The sequence below is a fragment of the Myxine glutinosa genome, chromosome 1, assembly GCF_964187855.1.
Source record: "Myxine glutinosa chromosome 1, kmMyxGlut1.1, whole genome shotgun sequence".
NCBI lineage: Eukaryota > Metazoa > Chordata > Myxini > Myxiniformes > Myxinidae > Myxine > Myxine glutinosa.
Window position 1 is genome coordinate 159,862,583 of NC_136261.1, and position 16,527 is coordinate 159,879,109.

Genomic DNA, 16,527 nt, shown 5'->3' on the forward strand with positions numbered 1-16,527 from the left:
GGGAATGGGTGAGTAGACGGGCAGCGGAGTTCTGAATGTATTGGAGTTTATTGGTGATTGTTGAGGGTGAACCATAAAGGAGGCTATTGCAGTAGTCCAGACGGGAAGTGATGAAGGCGTGGATGAGGGTTTCTGCAGCCACGGAGGAGAGGGATGGACGGAGACGGGCGATGTTTTTCAGGTGAAAGAAGGCTGTCTTTGTGATCTGTTTAGTGTATTTGTCGAAGGAGAGGGTTTGGTCAAAGATGATGCCAAGATTCCGGATGTGAGGGGAGGTGGACACTGGGAAACCGTCGATGTTGAGGGCAAAGTTATGGGTGGACTTGGTGAGCGTTTTTGGGCCAATGATGATTATTTCAGATTTATCACAGTTAAGTTTGAGGAAGTTGATTTGAAGCCAGGATTTTATTTCAGTGATGCAGTTTGTCAGGATAGAGTGGGTGGCGGTGGAGATGGACTTGGTGGAGATGAAAAGCTGGATGTCATCGGCGAAGCAGTGGAATTGGAGACCATGACGGCGGATTAAGTGACCGAGGGGGGGACAGGTAAAGGATGAAGAGGAGGGGGCCAAGAACTGAACCTTGGGGGACACCTTGGGGGAGGGGAGCAGTGGGGGATTTGCAGTTATTGATGGAGATGAACTGACGTTTGTCAGAGAGGTATGATTTAATCCAAGAGAGGGCAGTGCCGGTAATGTTAAAGGTGGTTTCAAGTCGGGTGAGGAGGATGGTGTGATCGATGGTGTCAAAGGCGGCGCTGAGGTCGAGGAGGATGAGAATGTTGAGGTTGCCAGCGTCAGAGGAGAGGAGAAGGTCGTTGGTGATTTTGAGGAGAGCAGTTTCAGTACTGTGGTTGGAGCGGAATCCGGATTGGAATGTTTCATACAGGTTATTGGCAGAGAGGTGATGTTTGAGTTGAGTGGCTACAGCGCGTTCCAAAACCTTTGACAGAAAGGGTAGGTTGGAGATGGGTCTGAAGTTATTTAGGGTGTCAGGGTTTAGTCCAGGTTTTTTCAGAATGGGGGTAACAGCAGCAATTTTGAGGGATGGTGGGACGATGCCTGTAGACAGGGAGGAGTTTATTGTTGCAATGATAAGTGGAGAGAGAGCAGGAAGGGAGGCCTTGACAAAGCTGGAGGGGATGGGGTCAAGAGTGCAGGTGGCAGTTTTCATTCCGATGAGGAGTTCAGAGAGGTCAGTAGGGGAGACTGGGGAGAATTGAACTGGGGAGAATATCAATTTAACTATTTTATCCTGTTCATTAAAATATTTTTGTGTTATTTGATAAGCTAGGTAATGTACAACATACATAGTAATATATATATATATATATATATATATACAGAATGTCACATTTGTTGACCCCAAATTTGATGACTAACTGTCCCTTTCATTAGTCCCCTGGACCTGGATGGTACTATAGGTTTGCTCTCTGTCTGTCCCACCTGTGGTTTTCTAGACATTTTTATCCTTACCCTTTAACATATTGAACTGAAAATTGGTACATGGCTTTATTATAAATTACAGAACCAATTCGAGTTTCAGGACATTTAATCAATTTTTTATTTATTTAAAATTTAAGGCTTAACTATGCAAAATATTGGGACCGGAAGGAAACATGTATTGCAAAGCAATTCTCCCTCTTGTTTGTATTGTCTTTCATACATTCCCTTTGGCTGAGCTTCGTCAAACATATTTGTTTTTTTTGTGTGTTTTTGCCTTCTTCAGAAGCACAAACATTCTGAAGATGAATGCAAATAAATGCATAAAAACAACTACAATGGCACTCAGTGGAGTGCATACCTCCACCAGGCTGAACAGCTACGTTTTGTATTCCACTAATAGGCCGGAGCTGGATTCAGACCTGAACCAAAATCGAATTGACTTGTTCTTGTCACTTACCCAACTCATCCACCAAGTTTTGTCATAAGTTATCCACAACCTTTTGAAATATCATGTAATCTATATTTTTGGCCCGAGCACTCAATGGTGAAGAATTACTAAAAAAAAAAAAAAAAATCTTTGAGATATCTTGTTCACAGACAGACAAACAGACAGGGGTGAAAATATAACCTCCATCCACCTTCGTTGGTGGAGGTAATGAAGTATGCACGTAACAAAGTAATTACAGTGTAGTGTAAATAACACATTTAATTCATTTTAGTAATAATTAGTTTCACATTACTTCTTGTGAATCCATCTGTGGAATTTTTTTTTTTTCGCTACAAGAGCTCCTTAATAGAGCAAGGTTGAACTGACAGTGGGATGTCAGGGCAACAATTGGGCACAACCAACAAGGCAATGGGCAAGCAGAAAAAGAGGAGAGGGAGGAGGGGAGGAAACACTGAAACTAGCAAGTAAGATGGTTGGGCTTGAAAGGTTAATGGGGTAATATATATCATGGGTCAGAATTGGGGATGACCAGAGATGGTTTTGCACTGCTTGCTTGAAATCCTGGAGGGAAGACCGAGATAGCGCAGCCTCTGGAAGGAGGTTCTGTAGATGGGAGAAGTGAAGAATAAAGGTTGATGTTTGTAGTCAGCCTGGATTTTGGAAGTTTAACCAGAATGGGATTAACGGAAAAACTGTGAAAAGGAGGTGAACAACAACAGCAACAAAAACAAAACTCAGCAATTAAATTTTGTATTTGCTAAAAGTTTAAGGACCATTTGGGATATCCACATTTGGGCCAAAAGCTTTAGTTGTGTCTGTTGTTCCTTTTTCACTTTTTTGAAATTCCAGCTCACAATTCTTTTTTATTTCATTGTTAACTATCATCCGTTTTTGTTTTCATATAAGCATGCGAAGACCCAAAGTAGCATAATACCAGTACTCAAAGCCATCTGGCGTCTGCGAGGGTGATTTTTGTTGAATAAAGTTGAAGATTAGGAAACTTGCAAAAAGGATGACGAGTTGATGTTTAGTTGAGAACGTTTTTAATATGAGAATACCAGGAGTCTCGACTCTCACCACAACTCTTTCCAGCTACACCTCTTTGTTACCCTGTTTTATCCCACAGGGCAAAGTGGCCTGGGAAAGTCGACGTTGGTGAATACGCTTTTCAGGTCACTGTTGTGTTGTGCGGGAAGCAGTCGGACGCCGGCGAAGACGACGCAAATACGATCCGTTTCACGGGGTAAGTATGGCCGCATGACAGTGACTCCGGGAAATTTGGAGAATTGAGAGAGAAAATAAACCAAAAAAGTAATCGCAGCGCATGATGATGTCAATGATATTGTTTAAGCTGATGGCTTTATTTTCTCTCCCGCTTTAGTGATTGAAGAGCAAGGGATTCGAATTAATCTAACTGTCACCGATACACCAGGGTTTGGAGACCAAATTGATAACACAGACTGGTAAGTTCCCTGAGAGTTGGTTGAGCTCCAAAAAGTCTGAGTCAGTTTCCTCTTTGTCTGCCAAGCTCACTATGCAGATCAACATGAGTTTTGTTTTCGCTCTTTTGATGCATTCCGTCGTGAATGGGCAGCAAACGGACCACCTGTCTGGAAACCTTTGTATGCATTGTCTTCAGGAATATGAGAGACTGCAAATGGCTCTTTAATTGAGGCAGCTCAGAGGTCAAGTCAAAAGACTTCAGCAGTGCGAGTCGTTGCTGTGAACAAGTATCACATTTATCTGTGTAATTATTTGAGACGTTTCCTGGCAGTTAAGCACATTTTCTTCTGAGTGCATTCGCTCATTTGTTTCCTGTTGAAGGATAATTATGAGGAGCTAAGATCCACCAAGCCAAGCAGTTTGAAGTTGCTGCAGACCATGGAAGGTCCAAATGAAGCAGAGCAGTTACCTTTATATAAAAGCTTAGTTCACAAGCAGGGCATTGGATTGTTGCTAGGGTACAAAGCCCTAAGGCCTATACCATTATTTGAAACATGCTGTGGGATTTTAACATCCATAAACAAATTAGAAGAGAAATGTCAGCTGGTTTAACATACAAAGAACTTGGATGCAGGAGGAGGCCATTTGGCCCATCAAGCCTGCACTACATCTCAACCGTATTAATAGTTCACGTGGTATGGCAGCCATCTTGGATTAAACGCAAATAATTGAAAAATTATTTCTCGGAAACTGCTGAATGGAGAAATTTGAAATTTCGCACATTATCCAGTACCCCCAATGGAGAACAAAAGCATGATAATGGTGACATCAGTGAAGTGGTATATCAGCCATAAGTGTTTTTATGCCTTATCCTCAAAATCTGAAATTGCATGCACATGATCTATGACCTATTTGTATTGAAATATTAAATTTATGACATCATCGGTCACATGGTTTGGCAGCCATATTGGATTTAACCTAAAACCTTAAAAAAAAAAAAACATTTTCTCCCAAACCACCAGTGATTGACTTGAAACGTTACGTGTCATCAACTAGGCATGGTGATTAAAAGTTGATCACGAAAATGTCATCAGTCACATGGTGTGGCAGCCATATGGGATTGAAGGAAAATATTAAATAATTATATCTCAGAAACCACTTATTCTATTGATGCGAAACTCTACAAATGTCATCTAACACCATTGCTGCATATAGTGTGAAAATGATGACGTAGGTAAAAATGTGATACTTGAGAACAGTTGAACAGATTTAAATTAAACTTTTTTTATTTTTAGGACAGTCAACCGGGGCATCTACCCATTGTCACGGGCAGGGACTACACGCAGGCATATTGGCAATGAGTCACATTGCTCTAGTTTTAAATTGTTTTTGGGGGGTTGCGGGGACGAACACAGTTGTCGGGTGAAGAATGATCAAACACACAGCACCAGGATGTTTATGTACATATATGATATGACAAAAATACTTATTATTATTTGAAATTATTTCTCAATTTTTTTTGTGGGGGGAGGTGGCACACAGACAGCACATTCATCTTTTGACAAGATCCTCTTACAGACAATATAATAGAATAGGCAGTGATAGGAACAGGGGCCATCGCCTGAGAGTAAATAAGATGAGGGTTAGGACAGTATAAGACAGAAGTCTTCCAGTCAGAGTATTTTATTCATGTAATGGTCTCCCTGAATGGTAGTGGCAGCAGAAGGACTAAATAGGCTGAACTTTGAATTAGATAGATACCGAGAAGCAATGGAGATAGAGGGGTAAAGGGATATTGGCAGGACGTGTCGGTAACTTGCGTGTGGATGGGTGATGGTATATACATTTAGAGTATTGCTTGTCGAGTTTGCGGGAATATCTCATCCCTGATGTCTGTGCGAAGGTCCATCCTCACCTTTGCAATCATTTAAATATTATTTTGTTTTTGCAGCACAAATGTAAGTGTGATGTGCCGAATGGCCTCATCCTGCATCAAAGTTCCTTGTTATTCCTTTTTTATCATCTTGATTCCCTGCTGGAAAATCTCCATCAGATTTGTTTTGTTCATCTCATAAATAATAACCTGATTGCAATTCTGGTATGGAATTATCTGTAAATCCAATTATTTGACTCTTGGACGTGTGTTTTCACAACTGATTTGTGTTAGTTCACCCCACACCTCTCTATTGCCATCACAAACCTTCTCCATCCCTCACAATTCTCACTCCCACGTTCCCACCTCTCTCCAGCCCTGGTTCCTGCGATTTTTCCCTCTGTAAGAAAATAAAATACAACACCACTCTCTAATTGCTGTTACCTTTACAGCATGGGTTATGGGTCGTCTCCATTCTTCTAATGTAATTTGTTGATTGAGACATCATTACTATTTGTTGTTATTTGCATTGTACTCTGGTATTGAGGTGAGAAACCAGTGTGCCCATCGTGGTCTTTTCCTGCATGTAGCTTCCTCTTGTTTTCGTGGAGTGAATATTGTACAATACCTTAATTCCAAGGCCCAGGCTTTGGTGTGAAGGGGTGCAGAAAGGGGAGTGCTCTCAGTGGGTTTGAAAGGCTGAGTAGGGAGAGGCATCACCCGCATGGAGGCTTCACTGCGGGCTAAGCTTGAGGCACTTCCTGCTCCCCGAACTACACTTCCCAATTGAGGCCTAGAACTTTTCCGACCTGCAATCTCTATCTCACCCGATTTTTGTGTGTGTAGTGTGTGGACGCTTGGGGGATTTGCTTTCTTTGTTTGTTGTACAAGTTATTGTGTCCTCAAGTGTTCATTGTGTCTTCCTGTAGGATGTCCATCGACATTCTGTCCTGTGTCTATTAAAGTGTTTGTTTATTTATTTATTAAGGTGTATGTGTGCGTAAGAGGCGACCAAGGGTTGGCGTCAGGAAGGGCATCCGGCCATAAAAACATTGCCTCAAACAGGGAACCGTGATTGTCATGGGGCCCGCAAGGCTAACCCCCGCTCTAGTGGGGAAAAATGGCCTCAAAACGATCATTCATTCATATTCATTCATGTGTGTGCGTGCATGTGTGTGCGTGCATGTGTGCGTGTGTGATAAAATTGAGAAACGGAAAATGAAAAAATGAGATTTGTGTCCGTCCGTTTCTGCCATCCTCATACAAACTGTTTTGGCTTTATCGAGTATCCTTCGAGGGGAAATTGGTTACAAAGAGGGATAATGAGAAAAGCATTCTCATTAAATGGCTGAGAACGTACAACCACTCAGGGAGCTTCATGCAAAATTCCGACTTAAGCCGGCCATCTTCAAGACTAACGAGCTCAGTGTGTGTGGTTCCGGCCCAACTTTGCAGTTTTGTGTTTGCACATGACAAAACTATTGGCAGATAACTTATCAAGCAAGGCAGACATGTTCATTAACAAAATTCAGTGCATTGCTATCAGAGGTTGACCAAACATACCCCATTGCTGATTAAGCTATTTCATGAGACCTACTAAGATAATAGGCCTACTTTTAATAATATACAAAATGGAGTTCTGAAGCTATTTGTCTGAATCAGACAACTTATCAGCTCATTTCCTTTATTGCCCTTTACCTTGTGTCTCTTCCTTGATGTACTTTGATTCATCATTGCCATGTACAGTATGTCCTACATAGGAGTTTGCCTTTCCAGTCTGTACTATTTATATGAATCTCTGACTTTGTTATTGGCCTAGTAAAGTCTCATGGTGAATATATATGGACATAACATGGCATCTCTACAATAAAACTGTAACTCTGCTGCAGCTGGACACCTATACTAAGGTTTATCTCTGAGCAGTATGAACGTTACCTTGTCGAGGAGAGACGTCTGCACCGCAAGTCTCACGTTCTCGACACACGTGTGCATTGCTGCTTGTACTGCATCCCTCCGAGCGGACACATGTGAGTCTTAAATCACAGAACCAAACACCATGATACATAACAGTAAATAAGACAAATTAAATAATCTCTGAGAATGGAATAACAGGAATATTCCTTTTGGTTCTAGGTTGCGTCCGCTTGATGTCGAAGTGTTGAAGAGACTTAGTCCAGTGGTCAACTTGGTTCCTGTGATCAGCAAAGCAGATGCTCTCACTCCAACTGAACGGATCACCTTCCGTCAGCGGGTAAACCGTTTCTCTTTTATTCAAGTGATTGCGTGTTTTCTCTAACTGCAGGATTGCTAAATGGCAGTGGCATTGTAAATTCATATCTCCTCCTGCAAGCTTGGAACTTTGCTGTGGAACAACTATCTGATGCATGAACTGAACATGATATCTCCAATGGGCATTAGCAGTGTAGAAAATTGAGGTAGATCTTCTATCTAATAATGCTTACACATTCACCTCTGAGCTGTGACTCGGCAACGGTTGCTCGAGTGAGATGTGCATGGAAGACGTTTCGGGAACTGAGTGGCGTGCTGACGAGGAGGGGAGTGTCGTTGAAGCTGAAGGGAAAGGTGTATGCTGCATGTGTGAGAAGTGTTATGATTTATGGGAGTGAGACATGGGTAATGAACGTAGAGCAGCAACGAAGGCTGGAAAGAGTGGAAATGCGAATGGTTCGGTGGATGTGTGGAGTATCGTTGAGAGAGAGGAAGACAAATGATGAATTGCGAAAGATGATGGGAATAGAGCCTGTGATGAATGCTGTGAAGAGAAACAGGTTGAGATGGTTTGGTCATGTGTTGAGGAAGGATGAAAGTGACTCTTGAAGAGTGATGGAAATGAAAGGTTGAGAAGAGTGATGGAAATGAATGTAGAAGGAAGTAGAGGACGGGGAAGACCGAGAAAGACTTGGCTAAAGATGGTCGAAGAAGAAATGCGGGCAAGGGGGTTAACAAGGGGAGATGCAGAAAATAGGGCAAAATGGAGAACATTGTCATGGGGACCGCAAGGCTAACCCCCGCTCTTGCAGGGGGAAAAAAAAAAAAAAACCACCTTTAGAGGCCATTTTTCCCCGCAAAGCGGGGGTTGGCCTTTTTCGGGAACTGTGGTTGTTGTTGTTTTTCGGTCCCCTTTTTGAAGCAATGTTTTATGGCCGGATGCCCTTCCTGACGCCAACCCTTTTTGCCGCCTTTAACGACAAGCAGGGAATTACCAGTGAACTGGTACTCAATTAGCCGACCTCGGAAGGATGACAGGCTGAGTCAACCCCCCTGGCGTTAATTCAGCGATCACCGGGATTCGAACCCAGGATCCTAGGAATCCTAAGCCGGCACCCTAGCCGCTAGCCCAACACCAGGGATCAGGGAAATGGCCTTAAAATGCCTGTTGTATTCACCTCTGAGCTGTCTATACTTGGGTTCAAATGTCCCCCCAGATATAAAACTGTCATCCTGGTGTTCCGCAAGCAGGGCGATTCGTCAATACATGAGCCGTCCCTCATACACACGTTAAACGGGCATCCCATCTGCTTGTATTAGTTGGTGGACGTTAAACATCCCACTGTGTCTTTTGTGAAGGGTAGAGTGCTATCATGGGAACCCTAAACAAATTCCAATTTCCTGCTCTAACCTGCATCAGCACCACAGCTTCTCCCCCAGCAAACGATATGCTACCTGCAGCCATGTGCTGCATACAAATTAATAAGAAGGTAAACAAACAAAAAAAATCTGCAGATGTTGTCCTCAAATGAACCCACATTTGCTAGAGGGGAGGACAGGCAAATCCGATATTGGTGTGATTTCTAAAACCTGGAGCACAAATGTCAACAAACGGCACAATTGGATTGTCCTTGATTCAAAAGTTCCTTTTTTGTACATTTGAAGAGACCAAGTGAGCCTGATAAAGTTTATTTCAGGAGTTGTGGAACATCCTTTTAAGGAACATCCAACAAAAATAGAGAACTCACTCATGTTTGAGTAAATTAGTGGTCATTAACAAGTGATCACTTTTTCAGCACGCAACTTCCATGGCCGCCATCACAAGCAACTAGATGATCAAGAAACCAACATGGTGACATTTTTGAAGTATAAAATGTCCTTTGACATTGACATCATGATACCATCAACCTATATTATGAGGGTAAACTGCATTGTTCCAGGAGACTTATTTGTATAATTTCCCACGTATTGGGCACAGTTGTTTTGCCATTCTGGCAGATATACTAGTAGATGAAGCCGGAGCCTTTTGGACGTGACAAAAAACGTGTTTGTCGTGTTTGGGCATTATTTATTTCTGAGTTAATGCAGGCTCTTCATTGGATGCCAATTGTAAATGGGTCTCAGTCAAACTGTTATCTGCTGCAGTGCCAGCAGAGGAAGATGTATGGTGGAATACAGCCGGCTGTTTAGCAAGCAACGGGGACATTACACATTCCATAGCTTTCGCAAGAATCAGCATCAGCCTTTGAACAAATATCTTGGCTGATTTACAAATTTCTTTTAAAGTTAACCAAAGAGTTCGCCACTCTGCCTCATTATAACCCTTTTTAAGCATGGCGTAGAACTGTCATAATATGGTCATAATAGCTAGTAGCTCCATGAAACCTCATAAACTGATGATGAACATTTAATTGAACATCCGATTGGATATTTATTCTTTTGATCTCATCTTTCTTTGTTTTCTCCATTTATTTTTTTCAAATTTTGCTGTCTGCCTTTCCCACCATTAGATCCAGGCAGATATGGCTGCTCATGGCATCGACTTCTTTCCACAAATAATATTGGACGAAGATCCTCTCACAACAGAGGGAAACCAAGCTCTCCGTGTGAGCTTCCTACCGGGTTTGCTCATTTATGAAGATTCTAAGGCGTATTTTTAATTAGTGGCAGATCAAGGTAACTGAAATGTACGGATTAGTGTTCATGATACTTGCTAACAATGTGTGAGCTTAGGTTCTCTTTTTCTATGATCAATCTCAATCTCACGTATGACAAATTACAGCTCATAGATGTAAGTCGAAGTTGGAAATACAAGTCACACACTGTCTGTTGTTATGTGGATTGCCCTAAATCCTTCATCAAATTTCCATAGGTAGCACTCATTCACAATGTGATGAATAGTCTGATCCGGGTGACCACAATCACATGCTGGGTGTTTTTGAAATTCCATTTGTGGAGGCGGTGTGATGTCCTTGCATGTAGAGTATGGATCCTGTTGAGCGCAGACTACTGTTTCCAGGGAAGGTCAAAACTTGGAGGCTCTTCTGTCGGATCACTCACCAATTATTTGTTGGCAATGTTGTCTGTCCAGAGATTGTGCCATTTGTCCTTTGTGTTGAACCCTGCATCACTTAGATTGTATATGTGATGGCACCCTGTTATCTAGGAATTGTTTTATGATTATTCCACCAATACAATTAGATTTACATTGCCAGTTGTTGCTAGCAAATGCTTATTGTTGGACTGGGATTCAATTCTGCATTTAACCTGCGAGGTGCATCATTTTACTAGGGCATGGCTATACTGCTGACGCAGTGCCCGTGCGCATTTGGGCAGGAATTTGGAATCTGTTTAGTAGTCAGATAGCATAAGGGCGAAAGCTTGAAATAAGATACAATGTTTTATGAGTGTCTGCTCACCCAGAAACTGAATGATGACCCTGTCATAATGGAGAAGTTTTTTTACAACCATTTTTAAAACACCATTTTGAGTCCTAAAAACAAAAATACCATGTTCGAGTCCTAAAAATATAAAAAAATACCATGTTTGAGTCCTAAAAATAAAAGAAAACACCATGTTTGAGTCCTAAAAATACCATGTTTGAATCCTAAAAATGAGAATAACATGTTTGAGTCCTAAAAATAAAAATACCATGTTTGAGTCCTAAAAATAAAAATACCATGTTTGAGACCTAAAAATACCATGTTTGAATCCTAAAAATGAAAATACCATGTTTGAGTCCTAAAAATGAGAATAACATGTTTGAGTCCTAAAAATAAAAAATACCATGTTCGAGTCCTAAAAATAGAAATACCATGTTCGAGTCCTAAAAATAAAAATACCATGTTCGAGTCCTAAAAATAAAAATACCATGTTTGAGTCCTAAAAATAAAAATACCATGTTTGAGTCCTAAAAATACCATGTTTGAATCCTAAAAATGAAAATACCATGTTTGAGTCCTAAAAATGAGAATAACATGTTCGAGTCCTAAAAATAAAAATACCATGTTCGAGTCCTAAAAATAAAAATACCATGTTTGAGTCCTAAAAATAAAAATACCATGTTTGAGTCCTAAAAATAAAAATACCATGTTCGAGTCCTAAAAATAAAAATACCATGTTTGAGTCCTAAAAATAAAAATACCATGTTTGAGTCCTAAAAATAAAAATACCATGTTCGAGTCCTAAAAATAAAAATACCATGTTCGAATCCTAAAAATAAAAATACCATGTTTGAGTCCTAAAAATAAAAACACCATGTTTGAGTCTGAAGAACGCTATATTTTTATGGCTAAGGGAAATGATGTTTGGTACCATCCCAATACTTCTGCTCCTATATTCAAAATTGCGGTGTCATTACGAGTTGTATTAATGTGAAGTACAAGTGCAAGATAATAATTTGGCAATAAATCAAATATCTGGGTCTTCAAAGGTCAAAAGGTCATTCAAATTGTCAGCAGGCCAAATTTAAAAAACACTCGTTTTGAGATTTCACTAAAACTACTTTTAGTGGAGTAAATTCAAGCAGTGTTTTATGGTTGTCATACTAGAACATAGTGTGAATCAAATTGTATACGATGAAATCCTGTTGTGTAGGAATTATTTCATCAATATTAAAGAAAACAAGTTTAGCTTTCAATTAATTTTATTTGAATATATACAGATTTCGAAGTCAATTTTTACTTGAGATGAAATCATATACTTTCAAATACTAATGAGTGATCACTTAACTCTTGCATATGAAAACGATTGTAAAATTATCTATTCAATAACAATTTTTGTTTTTATCAGCTTAATGTGTAATGTATACAATAGTGATGATGTGCCATAATATATATCATTCGTGCTCACTCTCCGAGTCATTTTCATCATGATTGTGGAAGGTGTAAGGATTAGTGCATCCATCATGTGCCATACGTTTCCAGAAAGATGTGCATGATACACCTGCTGTTGTGCATGAGCAGTTCTTCCTGGAGCAGATATTCCGAGCACTACAGCCACAAGTCACTACTTTAATGAGTCCTGGCAGAGCGCCCTCAGACACCAATGCAAGGGTTAGGTACACCATCTATAATATCCCATCCGAATCCTGTGATGGTGACATCAGGTTGCTCCAGCTGGTCTGCAGCTTTCCATAGCATGCTTTGCAGATGGATTGACGTGTTCATCTAAGGCAGGATCAATGTGAGGCTGGCTCTTGTTCTTGGAAGTGTCTTTCTAACTGGTGAAGATAGAATGTCTTAGCTGGTTCATAGAAGTATGACATTGTGTTTCCTTGGACAGAGTAATCACAAAGTTATGGTCAGCTGGGATGACGTCACAATGGTTTGTCTCTTGTTCTCCGAGAACCTCCAGGCCAATCTCATGCAAGGAAAAAGAGGAAGGAATGAGTGAAGATGAGCAGTGATCCTGGATTTAGGTAGTTTCACCAGAAGGGGTTGATGGTGGATCGTGTGAGTCCTTGCAGAAACCTGGAGGGTACAAAGCACGGAAAGAGCACGGGGGCGAGACCAGAAAGGATGTGGTAGAAGACAGAGAGACCATCGACCTGTCTGAGATGGCAAGGTGATTGGCCTATAGACTCAGCTTTATTACAGGAGATGTTGACCTCTGAAGACTCAGAAATTAAATTTATTGCCAAACTATTATATTGTACTTCTACGTTTTGTTAATACAACTTATTTGCACCAAAATAGTGAATATAAGAGCATAAGTAGTGGATTGGTGAAGTTTTGCCTTTTGAGATTTAAGACTCAAACACAGTATTTTTAAAAGGCTGAAAAATATCTTAATGATGATAGAATGTCATCATGCAGTTTCTGATTCAGAAGGCCCTAAGTAACTAGAAACCATAAAAAAACATTGTATGTACCCTACTTCAAGGTTTATCTGAAACATATGCATCTGCAAACTGGTTTTTTTGGTGCTGGTAATTTTGGGTGTCTGGGATTATTAATCTCTGCTAACTAATGCTGGCAGAGGGACAACCAGTTTAAGATGTCCATCCAAGGGATGGCACACAGCCATTGATGAATCACCCTGGTTGAGAAACACAAGGGTGACAGTTTATAGCTAGGCCAGAATTTCAACCCAGGCGAAATAGCTCCAAGGCAAGTGTGTTACCTCCAAGCTATTCTTCCAGCCTTGCTCACCAGTTATAAATAACAAAGCTGAATTTATTCCCTTTTGTTGCTGTTGTGAATTTCTATTTTATGTCCTCGTTTTTCCCTTTTATTAGTTTGTATGTCCTCTAATTGATCATTTTTGATGATCAGGCTCTGCAAGGATCAGGGTCAATCAGGTGAATGTGATCTATCCGATTGTTGCGACATTGTCTAGGACAACGCAGAGCGGGCGCTGCAGCAAATGAAATCCTATCTTAGTTTCACCATTTATTGTGCAATCTTGTACCTGATTTACACCGTCTTTTGAGAGTACACATGAGCAGGAAGGAGTATGGTGTACTGGTGTAGCTTCAATTTTGCTTCTAACCCTGTGAACACAAATCTGTTTTGTATTGGACCCTCATTGCAGTAAATAAGTAAGACATATTTGCTGCCTTTTGCATTGTGGATGAGAAACATAATGCAGATCAGATGTATTGTGCAACCTTGATCAGATTTCCTACCACTCTGTACTCTATTATACCTCCTGGATCATGAGGGCCATTTTGGTAAGCGACTGAGGGGTCAGGGTCAATAGGGTCAAACAGGGCATTCACATGTAATTGTGGCAGTTGATGCGTAGCATTTGAGGTTGTTGGGTAGAAACATGGTCGACATGGATGTAATTTTGGCAATAGCGGTGTTGTCTGTTCTTTTGTGGATCAATCTTACCTTCGTGGATAGGGCAGTGTATTGGGGATGACTATCAATTGAAACCTGTGATCTCTCTGCACCGCTCACTCCTTTAAACACAATGCACAGTGTAAACGAGACTCTGAGCTCCATCGAATCATGAGTACTGTCGGTCCATCAAATTGCAGATACATATCGTCGGTCACAGTCAGATCACAAATGCATTCACGAGCCGATATTTTTAATATGAGAATGAAATGTATAAAAATCGGTTTATGAAAAGAATAATTTAAAAATTATTTGCTGGCTTTTGGAGGTTTGTATAATCACCGAATTTAGCTAAAAATGCAAACCGAGCTCTAACAGGTAGGTGTATATGAGTATCCAATGCTTGAGATTGCAATTACGTTACGGATACCTGTGTGTGCGAGAAGGCTCATGGAAGATCAAGCTTGCAGAAGGGTATTAATTAACAGTGTGGCCACTCTGAGACAAACTAAGCAAGGGAATGAATGAACATGTAAAAGGGAGGGAGAGAGAGAGGGGGGAGGGAGGAATCACCGCAACCTGCAAGCAAGATGGTTGAAGTTACCGGGCTAATAACGATTGTGGATCAAGATGGAGGATGACGTGAGAAGGTGGTGCACTGCTTGCTAAAAACTCTGGTGGGAAGAATGGGATATAACAGTCTATGGAAGGTGGCTCCATAGATGGAAGAAGTGAGGAATAAAAGAGATGAGATATGCAACACTGACAGGATATGGAGGCACAATTTAAGAGTGAAGAAGAGGAGAGTTAGGATGGCCATAAGGCAGGTGTCTTTCACTCAGAGATTGGTGAATACAGTGAATGGTCTCCCTCCAAGGGAAGTTGTCACAACTGTACAAGCTTAATAGGCCTAATGGCCTCTTTCTGCATTGAAGGTCTTTGCAAATCCTTGTATTTCCTTGTATTACTCCATTAAACTATGAACAATTAGGCTTACCAAAATGCCAGACGTATGATTCTTTTTCAGTTTACAATTGTGGGTGGCATCAGGCCAACTGTCCAACCAATGGGTATACAGTGGACATATACTTACTTGCTCCATTATAGATAGATTATATTGTTTGTGATAGCAAGATTTTAAAAATGTTTGATTTGGAAATGTAAAATATATTGGTCAATAACACACCTCATCCTGTATTCACTAAAAAAATTTACCTTTGTCATCCAGTTTATACATCATTCATAAGGGCGTTTCCCTCTGCAGGACAAGATGCCATTTGCAGTTGTAGGGAGTGAGGTCGAGCATGAGCATGACGGAAGCAACGTGTTGGGACGCAAAACGAGCTGGGGCATCGTTGAAGGTACACCATCATGTTCTTCTTGGTTCATATGTTCATCAATGAAACAAATGGAATACACTGCATATTTCCTCCATTGGTGTGACATCAACAACAACAACAACAACAACATGCATTTTAAGGCCATTTTCCCTGCTAGATTTTCCCTGCGCATTTTCCCTCCTATTGTCTACACTCAACACATTCGTGTCCGGTACAGTCACTTTGTGAACGTGTTTTGAGCTCCGGCATACTTTAGCAAAATGTCCTCTCTTTTTGCAGCTGTTGCACTGTGCGTCCTTTGCTGGGCATCCATAGTCATTAGCTGTGTGGTTTACTGAACCGCATCTATAACACGTCTTCCCTTGAGCCGGTTGGGATCGCTGATCTGAAATACCTCTCCCAGCGTGTCTAAAGGGTCTTTTTCTGCTCTGCGAATCCTGTGTCTGCACAGGGTATATGTTTGGCCTGTATGGCGCTAGCAGTCCCTTGGCCTATGATCTTGGCCTCCGCCATTGCCGACTCAGTCTGTGTAGCGATGGTTATAGCTTTCTGTAATGTCAGTCCCGTTTCTAGCAGTAACCGCTCTCTAATGTGAGGTGAGTTTGTTTTCTCGACCAGCTGGTCCTGGATCATTTCATCCGCCAGCTCTCCAAACTCGCATGTGACGACCATCTCCCTTAATGAAGCGATGTATTGTGACTGCTGAATTGAGGTGTACAAAGTCTATTCTAAACAGGCAATAATTTTGATCGAACTAAATAGAATAGCACTATAGGTAGAGCAAATACTTCCATCAGGCAGAACATTTTACGTTTTGTATCCGACTGGCAAGTCGGCATCCGGACCTTAATCAAAATCTAATTGGCTTGTTCTTGTCACCTGCCGAACCAATCCACGAAGTTTTGTCATAAACCAGCCATAACCTTTTCAGATATAGTGTTTTATATTGTCGCATCTGAAGCTCC

General features: G+C 41.0%; 1 protein-coding gene across 1 annotated transcript in view; it reads left to right on the forward strand.

Annotated features, from left to right (window-relative positions):
* LOC137430346 (uncharacterized) overlaps window positions 1–16,527 on the forward strand; it is a 248,047-nt gene that overhangs the window by 218,834 nt on the left and 12,686 nt on the right. The window contains exons 4-9 of the mRNA XM_068121153.2: window positions 3,019–3,135; window positions 3,274–3,355; window positions 7,098–7,235; window positions 7,342–7,459; window positions 9,948–10,043; window positions 15,487–15,583. Of these exons, the coding sequence (XP_067977254.2) occupies window positions 3,019–3,135; window positions 3,274–3,355; window positions 7,098–7,235; window positions 7,342–7,459; window positions 9,948–10,043; window positions 15,487–15,583 (648 nt within the window). The remainder of the gene's footprint in view (window positions 1–3,018; window positions 3,136–3,273; window positions 3,356–7,097; window positions 7,236–7,341; window positions 7,460–9,947; window positions 10,044–15,486; window positions 15,584–16,527) is intronic.